The following is a 27,738-nucleotide window of genomic DNA, read 5'->3' as shown; positions in this document are numbered from 1 at the left end:
GTGAGAAATGTTTGAAAGGGGAGGAGGGGAAAGAGTTTTATAGCTCTGGTGGGACTATCATCATGGTAATTTCACAGAATGCAAAGAATGATCGAACAGGTAAAGGGAGGGTATATGAATTTGAAAATTCAAAGGTAGAGGTGGATGAAAATTGCCCAAAATAATTGTTTGTTGGTATAAAGCTACTTCAGAGTGATGCAACAAAGCACTAGGACAATACCGTGTTTTCCTGAAAATAAGACAGGGACTTATTTTCTTTTGACCACCAAAATAAGCACTTGGCCTTATTTTCGGGGAGGTCTTATTATTTTTGAGGTGCAGGAGGCAGCGAGCATGGTCACCTCATGGCTGCTGCTGTGTTAGAATATTTTCAGTGAGATCTTATTTTCAGGGGAGGGCTTATTTTAGCGCATGCACTCAAAAGCCCGATTGGGCTTATTATCCGGGGAGATCTTATTTTCAGGGAAACAGGGTACTAGTCAGTTTAACATAATTCTATGTTCTCACCTAGAGTTGAGCTGCTTCAGAATGATTATGTTACCCACTCTAAAATAATACTAGGATACTTTTATATAAAAATAGGGATATTATATTAGCTGGACCTGTAACAGTGCACAGTGATTATTCCTACTTTCCTTTATTCTTCCCCTTCAATGCAAATATTATGGGATTTTTTTTTTAGCATATGGCACATGTTAGCCAGGGATCACCGATAATCCAGTCTGAAGAGAAATGATCAGCTTCTTTGTCAGGAATCAGAATCTTCTCATCCCATAAAATATATTTGTCCAATGCATATATTAGATGCCTTGCAACCTAACTGCAGTTTGTACAATACAGCTTACAATATAAAGCATACAATTTCGTATCCATATAATCTACTCATAAAATTAAAGGTAAGTGTGAACCTTTTAAAGCGGTCGAATTTGAAAAGATAACTAGAAAGGTATATAAAACACAAAGTACTTAAAAGCCAAATGAAAGTAGGAAAAACAGGATTACAAAACCTTGTTAAAGGTAGCCACCAGTCTTCCCCTTGAATAGGACCATCAGTTGGTGCTTGTCAGCTTTACAAGCCCTAGTAGCAAGTCAAGAGATATCACATCAGCAGGTTCATGAAGTTGAGGCTCAAAGCATCCAAGCAGAGGTTCCTTCTTTGAATTGGATCTGGAAATGTTCTGGCACTCAGGGAGTCTGGTGCCAAACTGATTCATCCCTTTAACTCCATCCAAGATGCAAGAGGCCATGTTTTACCTTAATTAAAATGTCTGAAATGTTTTCTGAGATAGCCTCTTAGCGTATGATAAATACTGTATGCTTCGCTGAAATTAGTTCTTTTTCCCCCCAGATAGGGATAGAGAAGACAGACCAACCAAGTTGGTAAAGACATCTGATGAATTATGCTTACCCAGGCAACACCAAATTAAGAAACTCATCTAAAATACAGAGTTGATGATGTGATCTTATCAAAGATCATTTGAATCCTGTACCCAAATTTTTCCCCACCCACAATTTTGCCTGGATAATTTTTTTTGCTTCTTCTCCCACCTCCCCATCCATCCATCCATCATCCATCCATCCCCCGGGCTGCCTTCAAACAGCTACTCAAGAGTTTCATACCCTTTCTGGAATCTGGAAGTAAAGGAGGAGTTGTCTTCTACGTGTTGATCTTACTGTAGCTCAGAACTCCAGGCGACTTTCCTTCTTTAATTAGTAAGAAAGCTTGCCTTATCCCAAATAACAATGCAGATTATCCGAAAAATGAAGTTTGCAACAGATCTTACACACTGTGTTCTTTGACCCCTTTGCGATTTTTTTTGTTCCAACAGCAGAATTTTAAATGATTTTTTTTTTATAATTAAAGTGTAATAAGTGAAAATGGCAAGCGAATAATAAAAGTTTATGGGAAAGTAGGCCATGCTGTCAGAACAGAGACAAAAGAGAGTTGCTGTAGCTTATCGAGATGTGCAAGATTATGGCTTGGCTATGTATCTCTTGGCGTATGTAGTAGTATATTGTTCAATTTCATCGTCTCCCTTTTTCCTCCCTCTCTCTCATTCTCTCCCTTGTTCTTCTCTTTTTATTAAGGTACATGATCACATCCCTAGACCGAACCCATGCCGGCTTCTACCGCTGCATTGTGCGCAATCGCATGGGAGCTCTGCTGCAAAGACAGACGGAAGTACAAGTGGCATGTAAGTGCTGATGAGCCCTATCCTCCCAATGGTTTAGGGATGCCCAAGGCATCCCTTCTATAACAAAGACAGCGACAAGTCAAAGGGGCAGCCAAGATTGTCATGTTGCCTGAATTAATGTTTGGACCACTTGTTAAAAAATGGGATAATGAGATTAGGATTTTAAAAGGCTTAAAAGGTGCAGTGCGCGTTATGAAGGACCTCTCCAGAGTGGAAGGAGTACTTCAAGCAAAAAGGAGAAAATTAACTAAGGGGCAAAGCTGTATGGAAGAGCATGTCACAGAATACCAAAGGAAATTATAGTTGATTAGTCAAACATGGGCTTTGATTCTGTGAGTTTGAAAATACTTTCGCAAAAGAATCGTCCCTAAGACAATGCAGGATAAAGGGATAACCTCAGTTGCAATTTTGTGTTCTCTACTTGGGGAGGGTTGGGTGTTTGCCTTCTATTGTTACATTCATGTATGTTGTTATTTTATTTTATGAACTTTTTGACAGTTTAGAAATGCATTCACTTGCCCCAAGTTGCTTTGCCGAGCTAATCGTGAGGTTGCTTTGGATTTCCTTCTGACTGCAAGCAGCCCCTATATCAGCGATGGCAAACCTTTTTTGGCTCGTGTGCCACAAGTGGGGGGAGCGTGGGGGGGTCGTGTGTGGACGTGCCGCACCCATAATGCAACGTGCGATCCCCCAGTGCGCATGCGTGCACAACGCACCCCCCCCCCATTTTTACATGCTTTTTCACTTCCAGTTTGCTCGGAGGGTCGTTTTAAGTGCTCCGAAGGCATCAGGGAAGCCTCCAGACGGTCCCTGAAGCCTTCGGAGGGCCTCCGGGGGGGAGGCTCTTTTCGCCCTCCCCAGGCTCCTATAAAGCCTCTGGAGCCTGGGGAAGGCGAAAAATAGCTTTTAAAAAGGTGAACTCAGCTGGCCAGAGCGCACATGCGCGCTGGCCAGCTGACAGGGCAGCGCCTCGCGTGCCCTGACAAATGGCTCCGTGTGCCATTTGTGGCATGCATGCCATAGGTTCGCCATCACTGCCCTATATTGTCTTCTCCATCAGAGTCAGGAAATTTTGCTATTTTCAATGCTAAAACATTAGGTAAGATGGCTAGGGTAACTTACCAAAATTTATCCTTGGTCACTAATAGAACCATCAGTTAGGATTAACAGTTGAGCAACGTTTGGATGATGCTTAATAAGCAAAGTTAAGTGAAAAATTGTTGGGGGCTAAAGAGCTCTTAAAGGGACGTGGTGGCTCAGTGGCTAAGACACTGAGCTTGTCGATCAGAAAGGTCAGCAGTTCAAATCCCTAGTGCCACATAACAGAGTGAGCTCCTGCTACTTGTCTCAGCTTCTGCCAACAGTTTGAAAGCACATAAAAATGCAAGTAGAAAAATAGGGACCACTTTTGGTGGGAAGGTAACAGCATTCCATGTGCCTTCGCCGTTTAGTCATGCCAGCCACATGACCACGGAAAAGTCTTTGGACAGCACTGGCTCTTCGGCTTTGAAAGGGATATGAGCACTGCCCCCTAGAGTTGGGAACAACTAGCACATATGAGCAAAGGGAACCTTTTCTTTTACCTAAAGAGCTCTTCAGTTGAGCCATGCAAAATAGAATTCGCACCAACAAACTGGAAGAGAAAAAAGCAGGGAAACTGAAATTAACCGAAAGGCTCCCTCTTAACAGTGTGAGTTATGAACTATATGAAAAGAACATCATCAAACCAGGACTTCTTTCACCTTTTTTCAGATCGAGATTACAGGAACTTGCAAAGGACATCGCTCAGCCAACTGCAAAATTTTTAGATATCGGAATCATGAAAGGAAATTCTGTAGCTGTGCTCTATATATTAGAAGTCACCTTCCAGGCTTTATCACTCTTTATTAATCCTCTGTCAACAATAAGCTGACCTTTGATAGCTGTGCCAAATCATAGAAACCTCAAATCACAAAAGCAATGCCTGCTTCTTCCATGCTGAGAGATTACATTTAAATGTCCTTTTTTTTTCATTTGTTTCTCCTCTTTTTAAAGCTCTTTCAGATTGCACATCATTATTTGTAAAAATGTTCAATGGCAAGTGAGATCTGATTTTTTGGGGGTCTATTTTCACGTAATAGTTTTGACCTTTTGTCCCTTAAGGTATTCTTATAAGGAAGAAAGCTCTTGGGGGGGATTTGAGGGTCATCAGAAGACCCGGAATCTGGATGGCTAAGTGAGCATAAAAGGGCTGAAATAGCTGTGGGAGGCAGTCAGGAGATTAAGGGGTAGGTTAGTATTATAACACAGCGTTTCTCAACCTGGGCGACTTGACGATGTGGCTGGGGAATTCTAGGAGTTGAAGTCCAGACATCATCAAGTTGAGAAATGCTGTTATAACACATTTCATTAAAGTTCGTGGAAATCCAGTTTGAGAAGCTCTTTTCCTGAAACGTTAAATCCTTCATATAGTTTTTAGCAAAAGCAAGCCATTCTCCTCCACAACGCTTTCTGGAAGGCAGGGAAAGTAAACAGCATTTATAACAATTACACCACCATTGCCTGTCGCAGGGATAAGCTGCCCGTATAAATCAGATCTAGTCTCTCCAACATGCAGGCAAGAAGCCTGAAACAATAATGACCAAGCTTCAGCCGGCAGCAGAATCTGGATCAGACCACTGGTACCTATGACAATTACCTGGGGACACGTACACCTTGCCACTGCAGAGTATACTGTCCGGGAAGTAAGAGGGGAGGGGTTTTATCTGGGATAAGAAGTAATTTGGAGGACAATGCTTCGGAACACAAGAATATGTATAAGTCTTAACATGGCCTTCCCCAATCTAGTACAGGTAGTCCTTGATTTATGACCACAATCAAGCCCAAAATTTCTGTTGCTAAGCAAGACATTGGTTAAGTGAGTTTTGCCCCATTTTATGACCTTTCTCGCCACAGTTGTTCGTCGAACCCCTGCAGTTGTTAAGTTAGTAACACGGTTGTTAAGGGAAACTGGCTTCCCCATTCACTTTGCTTTTTCAGAAGGCCGCGAAAGGGGATCACATGACCACAGGACACCTCAACCGTCATAAATATGAAACAATTGCCAAGCACCTGAATTTTGATTGTGTGACCATGGCGAATGCTACAACAGTCCTAAGTGTGAAAAGCAGTCATAAGCGGCACTTTTTTGAGTGTCGTTATAACTTTCAATAGTCACTAAGCGAATCATTGTAAGTCAAGGAATGCCTGTAACCTGAGTTTATGTTGCTAGCAATTCAAAATCCTGAGTCAGAATTCCAGTAATAGGAGTCACTTCAAAGGTACCAGGAAGATTCTGATTCCGGAAAAAAAAAACATAACGAATGTATGGGGAATTAACATTCATTGATACACTTCAAAATAAAGAAGATAAAGAACCAAGGCTGCCGTCTTCTGACAATGCATTCCTCTATCATAGTGAGTTGCTGCTGCACTGTTACATGGATAGGGGATGGCAGAATCAATTTCCCTACTGTGCAGTGGTGGGTTCTGGATCCTGTTACAACCAGTATGGTGCAACGGGGCCCAGTGTCCACCACATGAACGTGCACAGCGCATGCATGCGTACTTACCATCTGTGATGCTCTGTGACACCTCCACTACGCTCCAGCTGCTCGGCGGAGCATCACGCAGATGGTGTACGCTCCGTGCACATGCGCGGAAGCCCCGAAGAGCTCAAATACAGGTAAGGACGGTGGGCAGGCGGGTGGGTCCTCCGAAGCACTGTAACAGAACGGTACCCGGTGCTCCCGGCAGGCACCGGTATGCCCGTACTAGGGTGTACCGGTCGTAACCCACCATTGCTACTGTGGCATTTACTCTCCTTTGCGTCCTCAGTTATTTGCAGCTATAAGAAGCTGATTGAAGAAAAGACTCCTATCTCTCCAGTGCGTGTGGTTTTGTTGTTTAAGGGCTGTTCTGCCACAGCTTCAAGTAATAAAGTTGAATGTGTGCAAAGCCCTGAAGTTTATCTCTCCAAAGATATCTCCTTAACTTCCCTCCTGATGTTCCTTATTAGATGTAGCCCTAAATTGGGAATCACCCTAAGTGGACTTGGTGCTTCATCAGCGTTCTCCAAATGAAGATCTATGAGCCAATGATCTCTAGTGCAAAAGAAAATTAAAATAAAGAGAGCCGGTGGAAAGTGTTGGCTGGGGTTGACGGGGAGAGGGACATCTTGTGGCTTTTAGTGTGGAAACTTTCTGCAAAGACTCAAGATTTAGTGTGCCAATTTTCAGGACTCTCTGCCTTTCTGTCAGGGAGAAAGATATTTTTCCCTCTCCCGCAATTGGGAAAAGGAAATAATTGCTGTCAAAGATTGGGAAAAAGCAGATCTATGGGCATCTCCTAACCTTACATTCATAAATCAGTTTCCACAAACTGGGGGAAAGGGTTCCAAACGTTAAAAACAGCCTTAAGAAACCAGTGTTCCTGGGGCCTCAGCCAGGCACGGAGTCTGAGGGGTTGCTTTCACTTCCACATTTCACCCTTAGCCTGGACCAGGGGTCAGCAGCCTTAAACACTCAAAGAGCCACAAAGGTCCTAATGGAAACACACACACACACACACACACCATTCAATTCTAAAGCCGACCGGAAGTCCGCTTCCCCCATCATAGAGTCTCCTCCTAGCATGGCATCCTTTTTCCTCTACCTGTCCTAACCGAGAGCCCTATCAATTGTGGAGCTGACCGGTGACAGGCAGCTGCAGCAGAGGGATGAAAGAGACACTTGCGGCTCCAGAGCCGCAGTTTGCTGGTCTGGGCCCAGCTCTTACAGGGCCTGCCTTAAAATCCCGCTCTCCCTTCCTGTTCCAATTTTACCATTTTCACCACCCCAAAGCAGCCCCCTTCTCCAAAAGTTGATGGCAAATCAGGCAGCTAATAGGAAATTAATCAGGCAGCTGTGATGTTGCTAATGGCCACGTCGTTAAAAAGAGATTCTTTACACGTTTTTAATTACAGCAATTAAATCAAGTCAATAAAATGTCTCTCCCCCCACTTCCCAACCTCCATTTTGTCATTAGTACTATTATTATTAAAAGTGCTATAAATTTCCTACCCACAAACAGCTGCGACCGTGAGGGTGCCCTGACCTCTATGCCTTCAGTGACAAGGTTGCCAGTTACATTGTGTGAGGAGAAGAAAGGCACCCTGCTGTAGGTACCCATGTCGGAAAACTATTTGGCCATTTTTAGGGGCGAGCGAGTGGGCATACAAGAAGCACGATTCACAACAAATGTCTACCAGCAGTAGAGGAGAATGCTCTGAATGTAGAAGAACAAAGCTTTGTTTTGCTGGGCCTGTCTGTAAAAGAGAGTTTGTTAACCACAGGTCAATGCCAGCGTAAAGTGTGTGAAACATTCATTTGTGTGGCTTTTGCTCTAAAGAATCTGGAGAGGCACCTTAATAACTGCGTTTTAAAGAAGTTTGTTCCCTCACTGCAGCTTTTTGGCCGCTTCTTGCGATACGATTTTTTTCCCCCAAGAAGCTATAGAAGGCATGTTTTATTGTGTCAGCTGTGAAGGGTGCTCATTCACATATATAAATTGCCACCTTTCAAAGAACACACATGCAGTGACTAAGAATGGTCCTGCCATATTACTCCCGTATATTTTGCAAGGAGAAAACTGTCATTTATATGGATACCCTTTCATACCTTGTACATGACATGGATGTTTTGGCACTTAGCAGTCCATTGCCCCCATCAAAGTACTACACAAAGCCACTTGCCATATAAAGAAAAGGCTGAGCGATCTGTCGGGGTTCCAAGGGTAGGAATGTCCTGGGTCTTTGGGTTTTGTTAGCTGTGAAAAATTGGAACTTCAGGTTTTCTAGCCACTTTTGTCCCTTTCCTGAAAGAACACACAAAGGGCACCTTCTGGGATATTCTTGCCTGGAATGGGGTGGGTAATTGGCAGCCCAGAAACTGCATGCAGCCCTAAGAGAAATATTATGGTGCCTCCCAATGCATCTTTTTTTTTAACAATTCAAATGTAGTTGAATTAAGCTTTTGAACAAAGTTTCGCATCTATTTTATCTTCTCTTCTATATATATAAAAATTTGGTACACAGATGACTTACTCTCTGGAAAGAATTATTGTGGGGGTAAGACACCCCTAAAACCCATCGGGGTGTATGTTCTGTTAAGATACAGCCTGTTGTGCCTTCAAATGGCTTCTACTGTACTGCCGTAAAATGACTTCTACTGTGCAGCACAGTGGAGTTGCCATAGTGATGGCTTCACAGTACTCCACAAGGGGGCTCTCTCTGGTAAGGGGGGAAATCCAACATTAGAAATTATATTTGGTCCAGACATTTCCCCCTTATAAATAAATACCCAGGCAACTCCGGGTTATCAGCTAGTGTAAAATAAACAAGCCACTGCCCCCATTCCAAAGGCTTAAAATGTTGGGTTTGATTACTCCAATAACTTCTCTACAGCGGCATTAGTGATTCTCTGAGAATAATCATGATAAAACTGAGGATCCAAAGAGAGACGGATGGTGAAATGTAAACTTTATTGAGTAATTTAGTACAGTTGTGACGCATCAGGATGCCTGGATGAGCTCTTCTCTTCCGTGGTTTCAGGCAGACAACTAAAAACAAATTATGAGTAAGCTGCTGGATAGTGATGATCAGGTGCTTTCAGAATTGTTCAACATAATTTGTGCATGATTTAGGTGGGTTCCCCACTCTGAATTGTTCCCTGCTCTTACCTTATCTTTGTGGCTCCACATTCTCACCTTGCCCTATCCTAGTCCCACAACTGAAAATGATTGACTGAATGCATACAAGTGGTTCTCGGCTTATAGCAGTTCATTTAAGTGACCGTTTGAAGTGACAAAAGCGACTTTTGACCATTTTTCACAATTATGACCATTGCAGCATCCCCATGGTCACGCGATTTACATTCGGATGTTTGGCAACTGACTCACATTTTATCCCGGGTGCAGGGTCCCGGGGTCATGTGATCTCCTTTGGCGGCCTTCTGACAAGCAAGGTCAATGGGGAAACCACCTTCACTTAACAACTGTGTTACTAATTTAACAACTGCAATGATTCGCTTAACAAACGTGGCACCGAAAGTCGTATAAAACAGGGCAAAACCCACTTAACAAGTTTCTCAGTTTGCAACAGAAATTTGGGGCTCAATTGTGGTTGCACCTTGAGGACTATCTGTACATAAATGCCGGCATGCTCAAAATGTGAAAGGTAGAACAGGTAGAATCTTACGTGCTTTTAAACTGACAAATGCTGTGTCTTATTATTTTCCACTTCTTCTTAGTTCCTTTGCCAAGGTGGATATCATGGGGGTACACAGACGCACGCACACTTTAGGGCAGTGGCTTACCTCACAATATCCTATCTTGGTGGTTCATACTTATTTACTGCTGTTTTTCTCTCCACTCTCCCGACACGCACCTTGACCAGACATGGGAAGCTTTGAAGAGAAAGAGAAGCAGCAGAGTGTCTCCCATGGTGAAGCGGCCGTCATCCGTGCTCCCCGCATTGCCAGTTTCCCTCGTCCACAGGTCACGTGGTTCCGCGATGGGCGCAAAATCCCTCCCAGCAGTCGCATGTGAGTAAAGAACAAAAAAACCCACATTCTATGAAAAATTCATTTCATTTCATTCATTTATTAGATTTATAGACCGCCCCCTCTCCCCGAAGGGTAAAAGATATTTATTGAGGTAAAAGATATTTCATAGGATGGCTGGATACCGCTCGCTTTTCTTTGGAGTAGAATCTTACAAGGTAGCTAGCCAATATTGGTAATAGCCCTAGACAACATGGAGGCCTCTACATTTGAAAGACAGAAGTGGTCCTGAAACAATAGCAATAGCACTTAGACTTATATACCGCTTTACAGTGCTTTACAGCCCCCTCTAAGCAGTTTACAGAGACAGCCTATTGCCCCCAACAATCTGAGTCCTCATTTTACCCGCCTTGGAAGGATGGAAGGTTGAGTCAACCTTGAGCCCAGTGAGATTTGAACTGCCAAATTGCAGGCAGCTGGCAGTCAGCAGAAGTAACCTGCAGTACTGTACCCTAACCACTGTGTCACCACGGCTCAAATGCCACCTTTGGCGATTTTTAGAACTCCTTATACCTGCTCTCACTTCCCTTTCCACCTGGGAATATTGCCTTCCATCCCTTGCTAACCTACCCACCAGTTCCACTTGGATGGCTTGCCTGAAACAGCCATAGCTTTCGATTTTCTTTAAATATACCACCAGACATTATTGTTCCAGATGATGACAAGTGATGATTCTTATATTCATGCCCCAATGAGTGGGACTTTGACATGGAAGGTGACTACAGGTGGTCCTCGACTTACAACAGTTCATTTAGTGACTGTTCAAAGTTCAAACGGCACTGAAAAAAGTGACTAATCACTATTTTTCACACTTTCAACCGCTGGATCATCCCTGTGGCCGCATGATCAAAATTCATACTCTTGGCAAATGACTCATATTTATGACAGTTGCAGTGTTCCAGGTGTCATGTATCCTCTTTTGGGAACTTCGGACAACCAAAGTCAATGGAGAAATCAGATTCACTGAACAACCGTGTTACTAATTTAACAACTGCAGGGACTCACCTAACAACTGTGGCGAGAAAGGTCATAACATGGGGCAAAACTCATTTAACATATGTTTCACTTACCAACCTAAATTCTGGGCTCAATCATGGTTGTAGGAAGAGGACTGCCTGTATTTATATTGTTAATGGAAGCAGTTTGTATCACCGTTAGTATGTAAATGAACTCTGCCCCCATTCTCCAAAGCCAATAAAAAAGAAGAACAAAGTAGTGAATGTGGACAAAAAAGAACAAATGCTACAGGTGTAATAACTTACTCATATATTGCATTTTAAACTCAGTGTTTCCCCACTCGGTATCCTTGCTCTCTTGGCAAGCACCGGAGTGTGTCTTTCTCACCTCCTCCTCATTAGGTTGCTCTACCCAGCTGTTGTGTTTCTTCCAAGAACCCTGATGGTTATTGAAGGGACTTAATACTCTCAGATCCAGAAACATCCACAGGGGGTCTAGAACCGATGCTGAAATCTTGGTAGATGAAACATGAGGTGAGGGTGGGTGAGCAGTCCGATTATAGTCAGAAATACGATTTGGCTGGTAAACTAATAAAAGGAGGGGGAAAATACGATCTGGCAACATGTGCAGCAATCAGGCTATTGTAGACCAAGATGAGGTCCTCTGGTCACGAGATACATTTCTAAACGAGACCCAGAACATGGCCATTAAAAAAAGTAACGTTCATCCCCAATGGAAAGTCATGAGGCAGAGCCATTAGCTGCCCTGTTTATCTGATGGCATCCTTGTCACGTCTAGTTTTAATGGAGAAAATGCGAGGGAAAGCAGCCGAATGTGCTCTTGTTAAACTAACATTAAAGATGTTTAACAGATGTCTTCGGCTCATCACATTAAAATCTGGAGATAGACTTGATAAACTAATGGCTTTGTTTATCATGGAGAAAATGAATTTAAGCAAGAGAGCGGGGAGGGCGGGGAGGGCTGTAAGGAGGGGCATCTGCTCGTCCGCACAAGCTGTAATGTTTGATTCAGGAAAGAAGGGGGGAAATTGCCAAGGCTCTCAACCTAGACAGAGACATTCATAGTGAGATGCAGCAATACCCTAGCACCATGATGCCAAACCTATGCAAGTGTGCCACAGGTGGTATGCAGAGCCCTCTCTGTGGGCACACGAACTGTTGCCCCAGCTCAGTTCCACCGTGCATGTCTGGGCACCTCCCGCCCGTCAGCTGGTTTTGGGGTGTCTGGCGCGCATGCGCAGGTGGTGGGGTGTGCGCAGGGAGTCATGCAGGCATGTACGAGGGTCACATGCTCATGTGTGTGGCGCATGCAGGAGGTCGCGCATGCATGCAGGGCATGGCAGATGTGTGGGGGGGTGTCACACGTGCATGGGCGGGGCACACAGGGGGCGTCACGTGCGCATTGCATTATGGGTTTGTGTGTGCATGCTTTCGGCACGTGGCGACAAAGGTAAGCCATCACTGCCCTAGCAGTAGCAATATTTTTTTGAGAGGGGAAGTTTTCCTAGCGGCTACCTCTCTTTTTATATGCTCGCAGACATTACTCACATAAAGGGTATGAAGGAAAGGGGTATGGAAGCCGGAAGCCAGTAACACTAATCCACATATAAGGAAAATATGACGTTGAGAAAATTGTACATTTGTTTACTGTATTTGTTCCACAAAATGTGAATAATTATGCATCTTGCTGCAGATAGAGAATAAAAGTTTATTCTTATGAGCAGCATCTCTCCATACTTGTTCCATGGAATCCTTCACAGACTTCAATCCATCAATCAATCCATCAATCAATCCATCAATCATTCAGAATAGAGCTGGAAGGGATCTTGAAGGTCCAACCTTCTAGTCTAACTACCTGCTCAAGCAAGAGATCCTATATACCATTTCAGACAAGTGGCTCTGCGGTCTCTTCTTAAAAACCTCCAGTGATGAAGCACCCACAATGTCTAAAGGCAAGCCGTTCCACTGGTTAATTATTCTCGCTGTTAGGAACCTTCTCCTTAATTCCAGGTTGCTTCTCTCCTTGATTAGTTTCCATCCATGGTTTCTTGTCTTGCCTTCTGGTGCTTTGGAAAATAAGCTGACCCCCTCCTCTTTGTGGCAGCCCCTCAAATACTGGAACACTGCTCTCATGTCACCCCTAGCCCTGAAACCGTTCTTCATATGTTTATCCATTGGCCCCTGAGATTGCTCAGTTCTCTCACATAGGTTACTCATAGCAGTGTATAAGTGTATTATACCCATTTCCAGTGGGTTCCTTTCTCCGAGGAGTTACTTAGAACGCTCATTAGAGCAGCCAGTATGAAAGTGGACCCTACTTCACTGTAGTGAAAGGAGTGCTGAGTTGCCTGGCACAGAGCAACTAGTGTGAATGGAATGTAGAAAAGAACTATACAAAATTGCCTCCATACGCTATGAGAATGCCTCATTAAGGCATTCTCAAGGCAAAACATCAGAAAGATTGCTGTTGTAATTCTGGACTAATTTGTTTATAAGCTATGTCTCCCAAACACAATAAAAGCTGATTCGTTTTTAAAATGTTGCTGATGGAAACATGCTTCTTTCTTTGTGGCTGTGGAATCGTTCACCAAAATAGCAGCTCTGCAATTAACACTTTGACTCCATCTTCACCTACCTTGATATCCTGTTTTGCGTGATCTACCCAACTATCTTTCAGGAGCCAAAGTGAAAGCTCCAATTACAGATATATGCAAAAATGTTTATTTGTAATCACTACTAGTCAGGCAAGTACATCTTAGCTCTATCTCTGGGTCATGTGTAATGGGAGAATGATCCTGAGTTTCCTCCACATAGTAGAAATAGTACTTTTATTACTATTGGTAGTGGTTTCAAGACATTGAAGAAATGAAGAATATAGAGTAACTTACAATTAATGACATATTTCTCCAGGGGTATGAGAATTCCAAGAGGCAATTCAGTGACGTGATATTGGATGGTTCTGAATGTGTGAACACTTAGATCGTGGTTATCACAGTCTTGGAAGAGTGTAATGTATTGTTTCCCACCCAAAATTACTTCCTAACGAGAAGTAGAAACAAGAAATATGTGATCAGATCTTCTCAACATTGCCAACTGAGTGTCTCTGAATAAGCAATTTGTATCTAGTGAATTTAGAACTTTGCATACATTACTTGGTTCATAGAGAGCTCTCAATTACTTGAGAGCGATATACGGTATATAGACAGATAAACGACCACACCCTATATTCCACAGCTTATTTTTTATGTAGGCACAATGCTCAGCATACTTACTTCCATATAGTTTCAAAACAATATACAAGCAGAGTTCTTAATTAGCTGAACTCCCTTAATATTTCCCCACTGGGATTCATCTGACTCCCACCCTGACTGCATTTTAAAAAAAAAACCTGAAAACATGGCTCTTCCCAAAAGGCCTTAGTTTAGAGAGAGCAATGGGCCCTGGATATTTTAAAATTTAGATTGGTTGTTTTCTTCCAAACATTTTGAGGTTTTTAATTTGTATTTTATTATTGCTTTTATTGTATGCCACCCAGAGTCTGTTAGAGTTGGATAGCCTTATGAATGCAAATATATAAATACATTTCTGTAAAAATAAATTAGCTTTAGTATTGTGATCCCCTGCCACTGCTTTTCCTACAATTAGCAACATCCAGATTTTGGATTTCATGATGAAAGGGAGATCCGAACAAGCACTTTCTTAAATCTATTTTGAAGATACTGTTGCATTAGCACACATAATTATTATTTTGCTTGCCATCATTAATCTTTGTTGCATTTGTCGTTTGCTTGATTTTTTTTTGCTATTATCGTAGTCCCATATTTGTAAGCCGTTTAAAAGACTCTATTTGGAAACAATAGATAAAACCATAAGTTCACATGATAAAGTCACTTCATTACAAATGATATAATTCTCTGGCATTCATTCATTGTTTGCTTACTCGTGTCAGAAGCATTACATTTAAAATAAGGCTTACTATATGACATAAAAATTAAAATATAAAATACAAAATGAAAATATGTACAAAGTAAAGAGGCCTTGCCCAGAAACTAGCAAATTAAGTGTGTCCTATTGCACTGGCACGAGGTCCTCATGTGTAAGTGTAAATATTGATTCATTTATAATAATGGACTATCAAAACTAGTTCATATTACTTACTAAAGTATTTAAATGTGGCATAGTATGTTCACTGTAAATACCTTATTGTTTGCTCATAATTTCCATCCTCTTTTCTTACTGCCTTGTAACTTTGTGTTTAAATAATACACTAGCATTTTAGTGTTAATAGTAATAAACAGTAGTAATAACAGGAAAAGCAGATAAGATTTCGCAATAGCTAAGAACAGGAAGGGATGCGCTGGCTCAGTGCTAAGATGCTGAACTTGTTGATCCGAAAGGTCGGCGGGTCGATCCCTGGTGCCGCATAACAGAGTGAGCTCCTGTTACTTGTCCCAGCTTCTGCCAACCTAGCAGTTCGAAAGCATGTAAAAAATGCAAGTAGAAAAATAGGAACAACTTTGGTGGGAAGGTAACAGCATTCTGTGCACCTTCGGCATTTGGTCATGCCAACCACATGACCACGGAGACGCCTTCAAACAGCACTGGGTCTTCGGCTTTGAAACAGAGATGAGCACCACCCCCCAGAGTCAGAAACAACTAGCACATGTGTGCGAGGGGAACCTTTATCTTTAACCTAAGGACAGGAACATTAAAAAAAGGAGATGGAGGGGCTAATTCTGGATCCACAAGATCAAGCCTTAAGAACAAATGCATACAAAGCTCGAATTGGGAAGACAGCAACAGATAGCAAATGCCACCACTGCAAAGAATCTGAAGAAACAGGGAAATATGTAGTTAGTTGCTGCAAGAAGATGACAGAGTAACAGCATGACAAAGTAGGAACAAGGATGCATTGGAATATTTGCAAGAAACGCCGTTTGTCTGCAAACAAGAAAAAGGTGTGACCACAAAGCAGACAAAGTAATAGAAAATGAAGAAGTTAAAGTGCTCTGGGATTTTAGAATTCAAACAGGTGAACAACTGCTAAATAACATCCCAGATCTAATAACTGTTGATTAAAAAAAACACAAAAATGTCCAGGCAGTACTTGGAGACAGCTGAATAGAAGAGAAAGAATTGAAGAAAATAACAAAATACAAAGGCCTGCAAATAGAAGTAGAATATCTGTAGCAAAAGAAAGCAAAGGTAATGTCAGTAGTGATACGCATGTTGGGTGCAATCCCAAAATATCTGGAGCACTACCTGAACAGCATCGGCATTGACAAAATCACCCTTAGTCAATTACAAAAGCAGCTTTATTTAGAACAGCTTACTTCCTGTGATGATGTAACACCATCAAAAAATATCACCTGTCTATCTCAGGTCGTTGGGAAGGGCTCAGTAGTGGATAAAACTGCCAAATATAATCTAAACATTTGGCCGACTGTGAGACAAACCAGAATAAAATATATTTTTAAACTGGAATTCTACTGGGATTATTAATATTAATGAATATTGATATATTTCTCATAACAATATACACATCAATGAATAGTATATTTTAGGTGGCTTACCACCAATTAAAACAACAAAATAAAGCATTAAAATATTAAAATAATTAATATCAACATTCAAATTGACTAAAATCCATCAAGGATGGTAAGAAAAGGAGCAAGATGTACACAGGTGGGATCTAATCTCAGTCCATCAGCCACACCCTCATTGGGGGTCCAGGCCAATTGGCAGAGCCTAGTTTTCAAGTTCTGTGTAGATGATGCTGATAGGCCAACTTCAGTATTACATGTCTTCATGCCTGTCAAATGCATACGTCAAAATGTCAAAATGCATGCGTCACAAATTTCAGAGTATCAATCAGAAGTTATTTTGGAGCACCCTTTTTGCATAGTCCAGAGATGATCATGTAGCAATACATAATTTTCCCATGATGTTTGAGAAAGGAGGACTCCTTTTTCCAGAACTCCTTGTATTCTCTTCAGTATCATGGTATAGAAAAAGGTGTGTCACAGTGGCTCCGCGGTTAAGATGCTGGGCTTGTTGGCTGGAAAGTTGGCAGCCCAGGTTTGAGACCTGAGCGCCACGTGATGAGGTGAGCTCCCGTCCTCGCTCCAGCTCCTGCCAACCCAGCAGCTCAAAACCATACATATGTGAGTAGATACATAGGTACCACTTTGTTGGGAAGGTAACAGTGCTCCATGACGTCATGCTGGCCACATGACTACAAAAATGTATTCGGAAAACACTGGCTCAATGGTCTTGAAACAGAGATGAGCACTGTCTCTATAGTCATAGCAGAGTAAAATCCGCAGGGATCCGCCTTTACATTTTTATCAGGGTATTGGCCAGCAGCTTGGCAGGTGAATGACATAATCTCCTCAAATTAGTAGAAAAGCTAAATCAATTCCAGTCTCTAATGGAAATATTATATTTAAAAACCCAAATATTAAGGTTTTATGCTAGCAGTGTGGGAGGCAGCAGTTCCTAAGGAAGAGACCGTCATGTTATAAATGTATCTTATCTAAGACCATCAAGCAACCTACCAAATATTCATTACTTTGAGAAGTTGGGTTAAAAAGCTAGAATGTAAACATCTGAGACTCTGTATCATCTGTGACATATTAGGGTCATTATGAGTGTTCAATATCAGGCTTCATTCGTGTCTTCAGTAACGATTCTAGCTTAGATGAACCATATCTTTGAGTCTGCCAAGGCTAGCTGAGAAGGTAAGTGGTACAAGGAGACTAGTGAGTTACTAGTGAGTTACTACCAGGCCTGAGTGTGAAGTCTGACACAAACAGAAGAAAGCTGAGGAATGGTTGGTTTCTGGTAAAAAGAAATCACAGAGTTAGCACACAGTCTACATAGGAATTTGCAAACCACAATCTGGACACTTTACCAGCTGTTCAAAATCAGTAGACAGACATTGCAAAGGATCTGGAGCTAGAATGTTTGAGGTGGTCTCTTCAGTTTGTGTTTAGCGTAGGGCTAAGGAAATAAGTCTGGAATAATCACATATGCAACAAACTTGTGCAGCTTCTAGCAAGGGGCAGGAGAAGTGAGAACTGACTTCATCTCATACAAACACACAAATATCGTAAGGAGAGTATTAATTCAATTCCATTAAAAAAAAATTAACATCCTGGGGGAACAAATGTACACATCTACAAATGTAATTTTATTTGTACAGTAGAAATGCCCATATTCTTTTTTTTTTAAATCCAAAAGAGAATATTTGTGCCACTTTAGAATCAACACTTACCCCGGTGCTAAGTTTCTCTCACATACACAAACACACGGTTGTGAAAACACGTGTGTAACCTCTATTATACAAGGAATGATCTGAGTGATTTGTGAAGGCAGTTTTGAAGAGTTCTTTCATAGCAAATCTAATGGTAAAATATATTGTAATTCCCCTCCCCCAGAAGATTTTATAGTTCCAGAAGATTAGATCATTCTTCAAAAAGAAAAAGAAAACTATTAATCTATGAACATCCAACCTGTTCTCTCTCTCGAGTGTGTAGCTACCTAGTTAATTTAAAGACAGGCAAAGGAAATGGGAAATATATTTTAATTGCTTTTCATTCAAGGTGAAAGTAGTTTCACTATTTTGCAAATGTTTAGTTTATGCATTGCAGTCAGCTAATCTTCAGAAATCAACGGTATGTTTCATATGCGGTGTATGTATGTGTGAATACACACACACACACACACACACACAGTGTATATATGACTAGTAACAGACAGCCTAATTGAGAAGGATGCCCGGTTCATTCGTGTGTGTGTGTGTGTGTGTGTGTGTGTGTGTGTGTGTGTGTGTGTGAAAGAGAGAGGGAGAGGGAGAGAGAGAGAGAGCTGACTTCAGGATCATCATTAGTATAGTTAGTCCTTGATTTACAACAGTTTATTTAATGATGGTTCAAAGTCACAAGTTGGGGAAAAATTATTTACAACCTGTCCTAAAACTTAACAGCCATTGCACAACCCCCGTGATTAACTGATCACAATTCAGGCACTTGGCAACCAGCTCACATTTACAACTGGTTGCAGTCACATGATTTTGTGACTTTTCCAGCCATTTTCCAACACGCAACATCAATTAAGGAAGCCAGATTGACATAAAATCTGCTTGATTCACTCAATGACCACAATAAAAATAGTCATAAAATAGGATCCAGTTACATTATTATTCACTTAACAACCACATGGCTTAGTGATTGAAATGCCAATCCCAATAGTGGTCATACGTCAAGGACCTGTACTCTGTTACCCTAATGTGACATTTTATATGTTTATGTGACATAAATGCATAACACAAATCATTCTCCAGATGCTATTTCTCTCTTAGTGTTCCCATTTCTCCATAGGTTACTTATGTAGCAGTCTTTTAATTATTGTGTTTTATGTGCACCTGCTTAGTTGTAAATGTTCTAATCTAGTGGTCTTATAGGTTGTTACAGGTGGGAGGGAGTGGGCTTAAAGTTGTGTAAGTGATTATATAACATTTTGTGCTTCGATATTGAATTAGAGAAAGGCAATTAGAGAAAGGAGGATATTTTTCCAAATCTCGCCCCCCACCCAAGCCATTTTTCAATGCATATCTATGCTGCTCTGAACAATCATATAATATTTATTTTGAAATTTTCATTATTTCATATCTGCAGATGTGTGCAGCTATGCATGCAATTTCCAGGCTTAAAACAAATGCCAACTTGAAATAGCAGCATGATTTCCTGTTTCTTCTGTAATTTCAGTTTCTATCCTATGATTTATGGCATATGCTTCAAGTAGAAACTCTAATGATTAAAAAACAGGTGATCCTTCCAACTTAGCTTAGTTTTTCCACAGTTTCAACACTATATATTGATTGGTGCATGACGTACAATTTCATTATAGCAAAATACTGTACATTTAATAACTTGAATCCACAGAGGAACAAATATGTATATACGTGCGTGTTTGTCTGTTTGTGTCCCTCTCTCATGTGTGTGTGGATAGATAGATAGATAGATAGATGATAGATAGATAGATAGATAGATAGATAGATAGATAGATAGATAGATAGATAGATAGATAGACAGATAGATGATGGATGTGTGTGTGTGTGTGTGTGTGTGTGTGTGTTTGTAGGTAGATAGTATTTAAACTTTACAACATAGCATGCCTGTACTTCAGAAGCAAAATGTTCCTGTCTTGATCCTGTAATAAGTAATTCTGTGGTAGATTACTTCATTCCAGTAAGGCCTCTCTTTTTTTTTTTTTTGGTGGCGAAAAAAATAAAAGCCAATACAAAACCAAAAAGTTTGCTTACTGGAATGCCTGGGGAAAACACTGATTTGTATACCTTTCAGAAATTGGACCAAGGAGTCAATAAGTACATAGTCAGTAAAAGAGAGCGATCGGAGTCACTTTTATCTGAATGTGGAAAGACATGAAAGCCAACAGCTTCCTAAAGAAACAACCCAAATTCAGCATTCCACACAGTGGATTGTAATGTAATATGGGATGATTAAGTCAAGGTTGACTCAGCCTTCCATCCTTCCGAGGTCGGTAAAATAAAGACCCAGGTTGTTGGGGGCAATAGGCTGACTCTGTAAACAGTTTAGAGAGGACTGTAAAGCACTATGAAGCGGTATATAAGTCTAAGTGCAAAGTGCTATATTCTCTGCTGAAAACTTTTAAATCAGGTGTATCTTCCTAGGCTAGTTATTACAAGGAAAAGCTTGAGAGCTCACATAAGGATGAACAGAAAAGTGCAAACACTTTTAACAACGTAACTTAGAACCTTTTATCCCTGATAACAGGAAAGTGCTAAATCCACTTTTTTTCTCCATCCAGAGCCATCACGCTGGAGAACACACTGGTGATCTTGTCAACAGTAGCCCCTGATGCTGGAAGATACTATGTGCAAGCTGTAAATGACAAGAATGGAGACAATAAAACCAGCCAGCCCATCATGCTCACTGTGGAGAGTAAGTGCTATTTTTGGGTGAAAAGTGGGGAAAGGGCTTTTGGACTTCAGCTGACTGATTTTCTGAAAAAGTTCATTTGTCTTTTTAGCAGCATCTGGTAGATATTAATTCAGTTGGTGCAGGAGAAAAATCATGTACCTGCTCCATGTGTGCCAATACTACTTTGCAGTAGGAGAGCAAACTACAACATCGAGCTATTTATCAACATTTGCGATGGAACAAATATAACAGTATTATTGTTATTGCCTTAAACACCAACATCATTCATCGCGGCTAGACCCATATTACCTACCTGTCTGTCTGTCTGTCTGTCTATCTGTCTAAACGTGTGTGTGTGTGTGTGTGTCTGTGTGTGTGTGTGTGTATTCCAGCATAACTCTGGAATGCCTCGAGCAATTTCAACCAAACTTGGTACACAGATGACTTCATCTCTGGAGACAAATACTGGGGGTAGCACATCCCAATACCCCTTGGTGTGTGTGTTCTGTTAAGATACAGCCTGTTGTGCCTTAAAATGGCTTCTATTGTACAGTGCAGTGGAGTTGCCATGGTAACGGCTTCACAGTACTCCACAAGGAGGCTCCTCTGGTAAGGGGGAAAATCCAACATTAGAAATTACATTTGCTCCGGACATTTTCCCCCTATAAATAAATACCCGGGCAATACCGGATTATCGGCTAGTTTTCTATATGAAGCAGCTAGTAGGTCATGCTTGGGCCCATTCAAGTGAAGCTAGGACTTTAATTTACTTTAGCATACTAGTGAATCCTCTCTCAATCTGCTGATAGAGAAATACAACTTTTCCAGACAGGGGGACAGCTGAGTGATTGAGATATCAGCCTCTGAATATTATAGATAAAGGTTCTGTCCTTCCAAGGAAGAATCAGAGAGAGTTTGACAGTCCTGCACCTTTCAGAGACCACATTTTTTTAAACTGTCATAGGTGATGGGCAGAGTGTGCTGGATAGCAACAGAAGTCAGAGCACCAAAGGGGTCATTGCATTGACAATAAATCCTCAAAGCAAATATGAGGACTGCATGATTGATGGACTATACGTTGCTGGGACATGTCCTAGAACTTTGAGACGCTTCCTGCATTTGACGGTGCAATTGTTCGTTGTCATTGTGCTTTCTGCAAGAAGCGAAAATGTGTTTAAAATTGCAGCCTGAATCCCTTGTCATTTGAAAGATCTGGAAGGGCTGCCTGAATAAATGCCAGCCACACCGTTTCAAGAGGCCAGCACAGTGCGAATTACTTTAAACCTAAGTGCTGCAGCTAAGTGGGAGGAGGGCTGAAGTTTATGCCTTGCTTATTTCCTGGTGAACCAATGGTCCCTAAAGCTCAGTTTTGTCGCCATTGTCTCTGGCACCTGGCTTCTCTGATGCTTCTGCTGGCTTGGGCCCAGATTTAATTTGCAGTAAATCTCTGGCAAAGCGGCTGGTGCTGACTAAACATTTCTACGGGGCTCTGAATTTATTTAGACACTAGGGGCCATAATACGTACGAGAGCTAGGAGGCTTTCATTACATCACCCACTTAGGCCCCCATTCCTATCCCTGCATCGGCTTTCTTGGTAGCAGCGGGCTTGACTGCAGAACAGAGCCTGGGAATCTGCCTGGCTATCGTCTCTGTGAGGTCTCTGAAGGGAATTCTCCCAGGACGTGTGAATCCTCTTTCCCTCTGGATGCTGTTTATTTCACAGCTGTTTTATGTCTCCCAGATTTGGCTTTATATCCCTTTCCCCCTCTTTGCCCCATTAATCTGAAGAGCTGCACCTCAGAGTGCAATAAACACCATAGTGCATGCCTTTATGGATTCAGCTATATCAGCAACTTGCAATTGTAGTCAAGAACTGGAGGAGCAGGGGTTGAGGGGGAGTTACCACAGCAATTATTTTATTTTACGCACTTACCCTGTTGCAGCTTCTCTTGCTGCTGCCTTCTCTCTTCTCCTCCTTTCCCTTTCCAATACCAATTGTCGGTGCCCAGCTACAGATCACAGCAGGTGGCAGGATTTAGCAGAAGGTTATGGGGAAGGTAGGTATGGAATCTTAATGTTGTTTTCAAAGATTTCGGCTCTACAAGCTGCATGGTGGAAGCGAATGTCCTGCCCTGTAAGGCACCCTCATCTTGCTGACTTTGACGGGAGAGCTTGCCTGTGCTTCATCACTTAAGCGAATGGGCAAACCGGTCTCCCAACAAAGTCTGATGCCTTCTCCTTCCCCCCTCCTGGAAGTGCCACTCTCACTCACACCTTTCGGGTGTTTGATGTGACTCAAAAGCGGCATGCAGAACAGTCAACACCCTTCAGCGGCACTTGAAACGTGAGAAGTCATACCGCCTTCTGCCGCACGCTTTCTGCTTCTTTGCGGTTTCTGAATGGGAGTTTTAAGAAAGGAAATAGGGTCTCTCTGCTCACCGCCAGGAAGGAAAAGTCAGAACAGGGCAGCAAAACAGGAGAAGAAAAAAGAGAAGTAGAGATGAGTAAATGAGATACAGGGTTTGTAACTGGTGTTTCTTGTCTCTACTAAGTGTACATTGCTACAGTGACCCAGTGGGTGAACAGTCTTGGACCATGTAACTATCATCTAAGCAAGAAGGTTGGGTCAAAAGAGAGAAATAAATAGTAATCAGGTAGAACAAGATAAGCTTCTTAAGCAGTCCGGTTTAATCTGCAGCGATTTCTGTTTGCACAGTCAAACCACATCCTGTTTCAACCAGCCTTAAGGAAAAAGCTCAGTGGAACATTACTTCCCTTCTCTCCTGTGAGATTTCACCTGTCATTTCCTATGTACTCCAAATCAATCTTTCCAAATGATCTTTCCAAATGCATTCCCACTTGATATCTTCCCAATATGTTGTAACAAGAGCCGTGGTGGGGCATAGTTGGAATGCAGTAATGCAGTTCGATTCTCACCAGGCTCAAGGTTGACTCAGCCTTCCATCCTGTCGAGGTAGGTAAAATATGCTGACATTTATAAACCACTTAGAGAGGGCTATAAAGCATTATGTGGCAGTATATACTATATTTTTCTGAGTATAACACACTCCAAAGTATAACATGCACCTAGCTTTTGGGGAGGAAAACAATTTAAAAAAATCTGCCTCTGCCTCCAAGCAACTTGCCTCCTTGCAGCAAACAGCAAAGAGCCTGTTTCAGTTTCAGTTTAGCCTGATTAGCACAAGAAAAAACATCTGCCTCTTGCAGCAAACAGCGTGTTTCAATTTCAGCACAGCCTGGTTAGCACAAGCAGCTGATTGCCGGTTGGATCGAACTCCTGACAATCAGCTGTTTTAGGCTGCAGGGATTGCCATAACCTATTGCCGCCTCTGCATGTCCCGTTTTCAGCCCCCGCACAACCCATTTTCAGCCTCTGCGTGCCCCATTTTCTACCCGTTCTGGGTAGCGGGGATCGGAATGGGCCGAAAATGGAGCACGCAGAGGCCAAAAACGGGGCATGCAGAGGTGGCAATAGGCAATGACAATCCCTGCAGCCTAAAACAGCTAATGGTCGGGAGGCCGATCCAACCAACAATCAGCTGTTTGTGCTAATCAAGCTGTGCTGAAACTGAAACAGGCTAATTGCTATTTGCTGCAAGAAGGCAAATTGCTGGGAGACAGAGGCCAAAGGGTGGGGGCTGGCAGGTGGGCGGGACTACATTTGGGGTATAAGATGGACCCAAATTTTCACACTCTTTTAGGGGGGGGGGAGTGTGTCTTATATTCCGAAAAATATGGTAAGTCTAGTGCTATTGCTAGCTACAACCTCTGGAAGTCAAGTTGTGGGAAGTTGGAAGAAGTTCAATTAGAATAGAATTGCAACCAGTAATAGTATCTATTTTCTGAGCTCCCACCTAATCAATGCACAGGTATACAATTGGACTTTTCACGGTAAATCATGGATGCATCGGACACTCCTGCAAGATGGCTGCAAGAATATTTTGGACAGACAAAGTCAAAGCTTGTAGGAGGACTACTTGATGGTGCTACATGTCACACAGTCATGAAAAGAAGAATGTTAGGAATATACAACAGCGGTGGTGTGGCATGATACTGAATCTGGAAACCTTATAGGTAGATTAGCTATGTGAGATGGAAATGTTCAGGAGAAATGGTAAAGCTTTTCTATACAATGAAAATTGGTTCCAAAATGTGAATTAAGAAGTATATATAATGAGCATTTTTCATATATAAACAGTGAATGTTTCTGTGTAACAAATGAACTACTAACTGGTACACTGTCCCATTTTTTTTTTCACAGATGTAGGTGGTCCAGCTGACCCCATTGCTCCAACCATCATTATTCCACCACGCAACACTAGCGTAATCTCTGGTACTTCTGAAGTGACTCTGGAGTGTGTGGCCAATGCTAGGTAAGTCTGCCTGACTCCTATGCTCTGTGATTTGTGACTCCGAATTCCAATGAGGGTACCTCTGTATGCCCCATGTGCCAGGGCATGAAAACAGGCCATTAACTGTTTCTCAAGGACGTGAATGTTCTCCCAGCCCACTGCAAATTCAGCCCCCACCTACCTATTATTGCTCCATTCCAAATAGGATATTTCCCAGCTTCTGCCAGGAATATTGTACCAAGGAGTCATTCTGCAACAACTCATCCCAAGGTAAATTTGGGGATGGAGCCTCATCTTTCCCCAGTTTGCCCCATGAGGCTATTGTTGGCCCACACTCCACATGATGGCAGGACACAGTCTTTCATGGCCATTGGTGAGAGTTTCTCATTGTGCCAAAAGGTTTCTCTCCCACTTTTCTTAACAACCCGTTGAAAAGGGTCCATCCTCACAAGCTTCTCTGCTAAACAGGCCACTCATCAAACTGCACATCATCTGGAAGAAGGGCGGGATTCCAGTATCCAGTGGCATCAGTGACTACAATCGGCGGTTGACCATCCTTAATCCCTCCCTAAGTGACAGTGGCTACTATGAGTGTGAAGCTGTATTGCGCAGTAGCAGCGTACCCTCTGTGGTTCGAGGAGCTTATCTCTCTGTGCTGGGTAAGAAGGAGCATCTTTGTTTAGTTTCTTTGCCTAAAAGGACTACTCACCAATTGGGCAACCTCGTCAGGTTCAGCTGCTGCCGTGGTCTTTTGCTTCAGTGCTGCGGTCGTCAGCCGCTCAAAGCATTTCCCTAACCACCAAGGGCCACTTTTCCATCTATAATGTGACATTAGTCATTCCTTAAAGTCATATCCCTGTTCAGACTCAGGGTCAAGTGACGATCCTGTTTTTATCACCTTACATTATCCTATGTCAGACATTGCATTTCAAATGATTTTAAAATGATGGTTTGACATAAAGGACATTGCATTTGGATAGTGGAAAATCAAGACAGGATGTATCAGTTTTACTACCCTTGCAGATTTGAGCCTAAAGATTCACTGGCATCATGTCCACCCAGTAACTCGCAGCATAATTCTATACTTCCCTCTAACTTTAGCTTGACTTGATGCAGTTGTCTTCTTAATTCCATTTTAGAGCCAAGGACAAGCTACTTTCGGGTTTTTCTCATCCAACGTGGAAGTAATATTTCCCATCTTCTCCCAATTCATGTTTTCCTGTGCACACAACATTTGGCACTTTGGTGGTGGTTGAACTGGTGACGTGGCAGGGGCTGAGATCTGCTCAACTCCTACTAGTCACTTTTAGCTAATATAGGCATGCCCCTTCCTCTCCTGCATTGTGTGAGGGCAGCCTCTACAACTTTCTTATAACTTGCTGACTTGAGCCAGTGCTATCCTAATGTACAACCTAAGAAGTCATACTTTATTTTCCTAGATCAGTGATGGCTAATCTTTTTGTTGTCGCGTTCCAAAAGCGCCTGCCCGCCCACATCCACAATGCAATGTGTGCGCGTGACCCCCTGTGCATCCCACCCCCACTCATGTGCACATGACCCTCCTGTGTGCCACATCCCTGTGCATGCCCTTGCAACCCCTCCCACGTGCATCCCACACCCCTTGCCCATTTTTGGCTTCCAGATTGGTGCAGGCGTGCAGCCCCTATGCCCCAATTTGGGCCTGGAAAGCCTCCACCAACCTGGAAGCCAAAACAGAGTGTGGGGGCACCGTGCAAGGCCCCAAAACGCTATGCAAGCACCCCTGTGCATGCCCCCTGTCCACCACATGTGCGCATCTCCTGCGTGTGCTCCCACCCTCACGCATGCATGCGTGCCGCCCCCCCTCATGCATGCGCAGCAGAGACCTGCAGAGCAGCTGGCCGGCAGGAGGCATGCGTGCATGTGCAGTGGAGCTGGCCTGGGGCGACAGTTGGTGGACCCGCAGAGAGGGTTCTGCATTCCACCTGTGGCACGCAGGCCATAGGTTCGCCATCATGGTTCTAGATCACTTACATATATCCAAGCTTTAGAATCCTACAATGAAGTGGCATAAAAGTCCTGATATACAATAGCTCTGAATATTTTCCTAATATCCTCCTTGTCTCACAGGATTAACTTCTTAATTTGTGCCTATCAGACAATTCCAGCTTCTACTGATCAATACCAGATCCCATGCTGTCATGCTGGCAGGTTGCAAGGATGTTTTCCTTTGTAGATCCCCCTTCCCCCACGTAAACTCAATGCTAGCAGGTCAAGCACATGCACCAACTCCAGGAAGAGAACTCCTTTCTTTTAGCTAGTAACCCTCTCATCAGCATATCTGATAGCAAATTCTTCAAGAGATGTAAGACAGAAAAGCATGCATCTTCTTCCCCCTCAGATCCACTACATCGGTTGCTAATCTGTGGACAAAATGGACCAAAATAATCTACAAGAAAAATTGGTGGATAAGCCAAGAGTCGGGATAGATAAGAACAGTTCCAAAAATAAAATTTAAAAAAGGATTGGAAGAGAGTCCATACAGTATAAGAAGGCTTAAGCAGGGGAAGAAGTGGAAATGAAAGCCCATTAATCAAAAATGTTCTGACTGAAGGGATCAGATAAGTTAGAG

At 42.4% G+C, this 27,738-nt stretch overlaps 1 protein-coding gene across 2 annotated transcripts in view; it reads left to right on the top strand.

Moving 5' to 3' along the window:
- Positions 1–27,738, top strand: part of SDK2 (sidekick cell adhesion molecule 2) — a 468,912-nt gene that overhangs the window by 353,845 nt on the left and 87,329 nt on the right. For both annotated transcript variants that reach the window (XM_081938775.1, XM_081938774.1), the window contains exons 3-7: positions 2,089–2,195; positions 9,646–9,793; positions 20,641–20,774; positions 25,037–25,148; positions 25,596–25,786. In XM_081938775.1, coding sequence (XP_081794901.1) covers positions 2,089–2,195; positions 9,646–9,793; positions 20,641–20,774; positions 25,037–25,148; positions 25,596–25,786 — 692 coding nt within the window. The remainder of the gene's footprint in view (positions 1–2,088; positions 2,196–9,645; positions 9,794–20,640; positions 20,775–25,036; positions 25,149–25,595; positions 25,787–27,738) is intronic.

The sequence above is a fragment of the Natrix helvetica genome, assembly GCF_964273705.1.
Source record: "Natrix helvetica genome assembly, chromosome: 1".
NCBI lineage: Eukaryota > Metazoa > Chordata > Lepidosauria > Squamata > Natricidae > Natrix > Natrix helvetica.
Note: the sequence above shows the minus strand (reverse complement) of the source record. Positions and strands in the feature narration are given on the sequence as shown.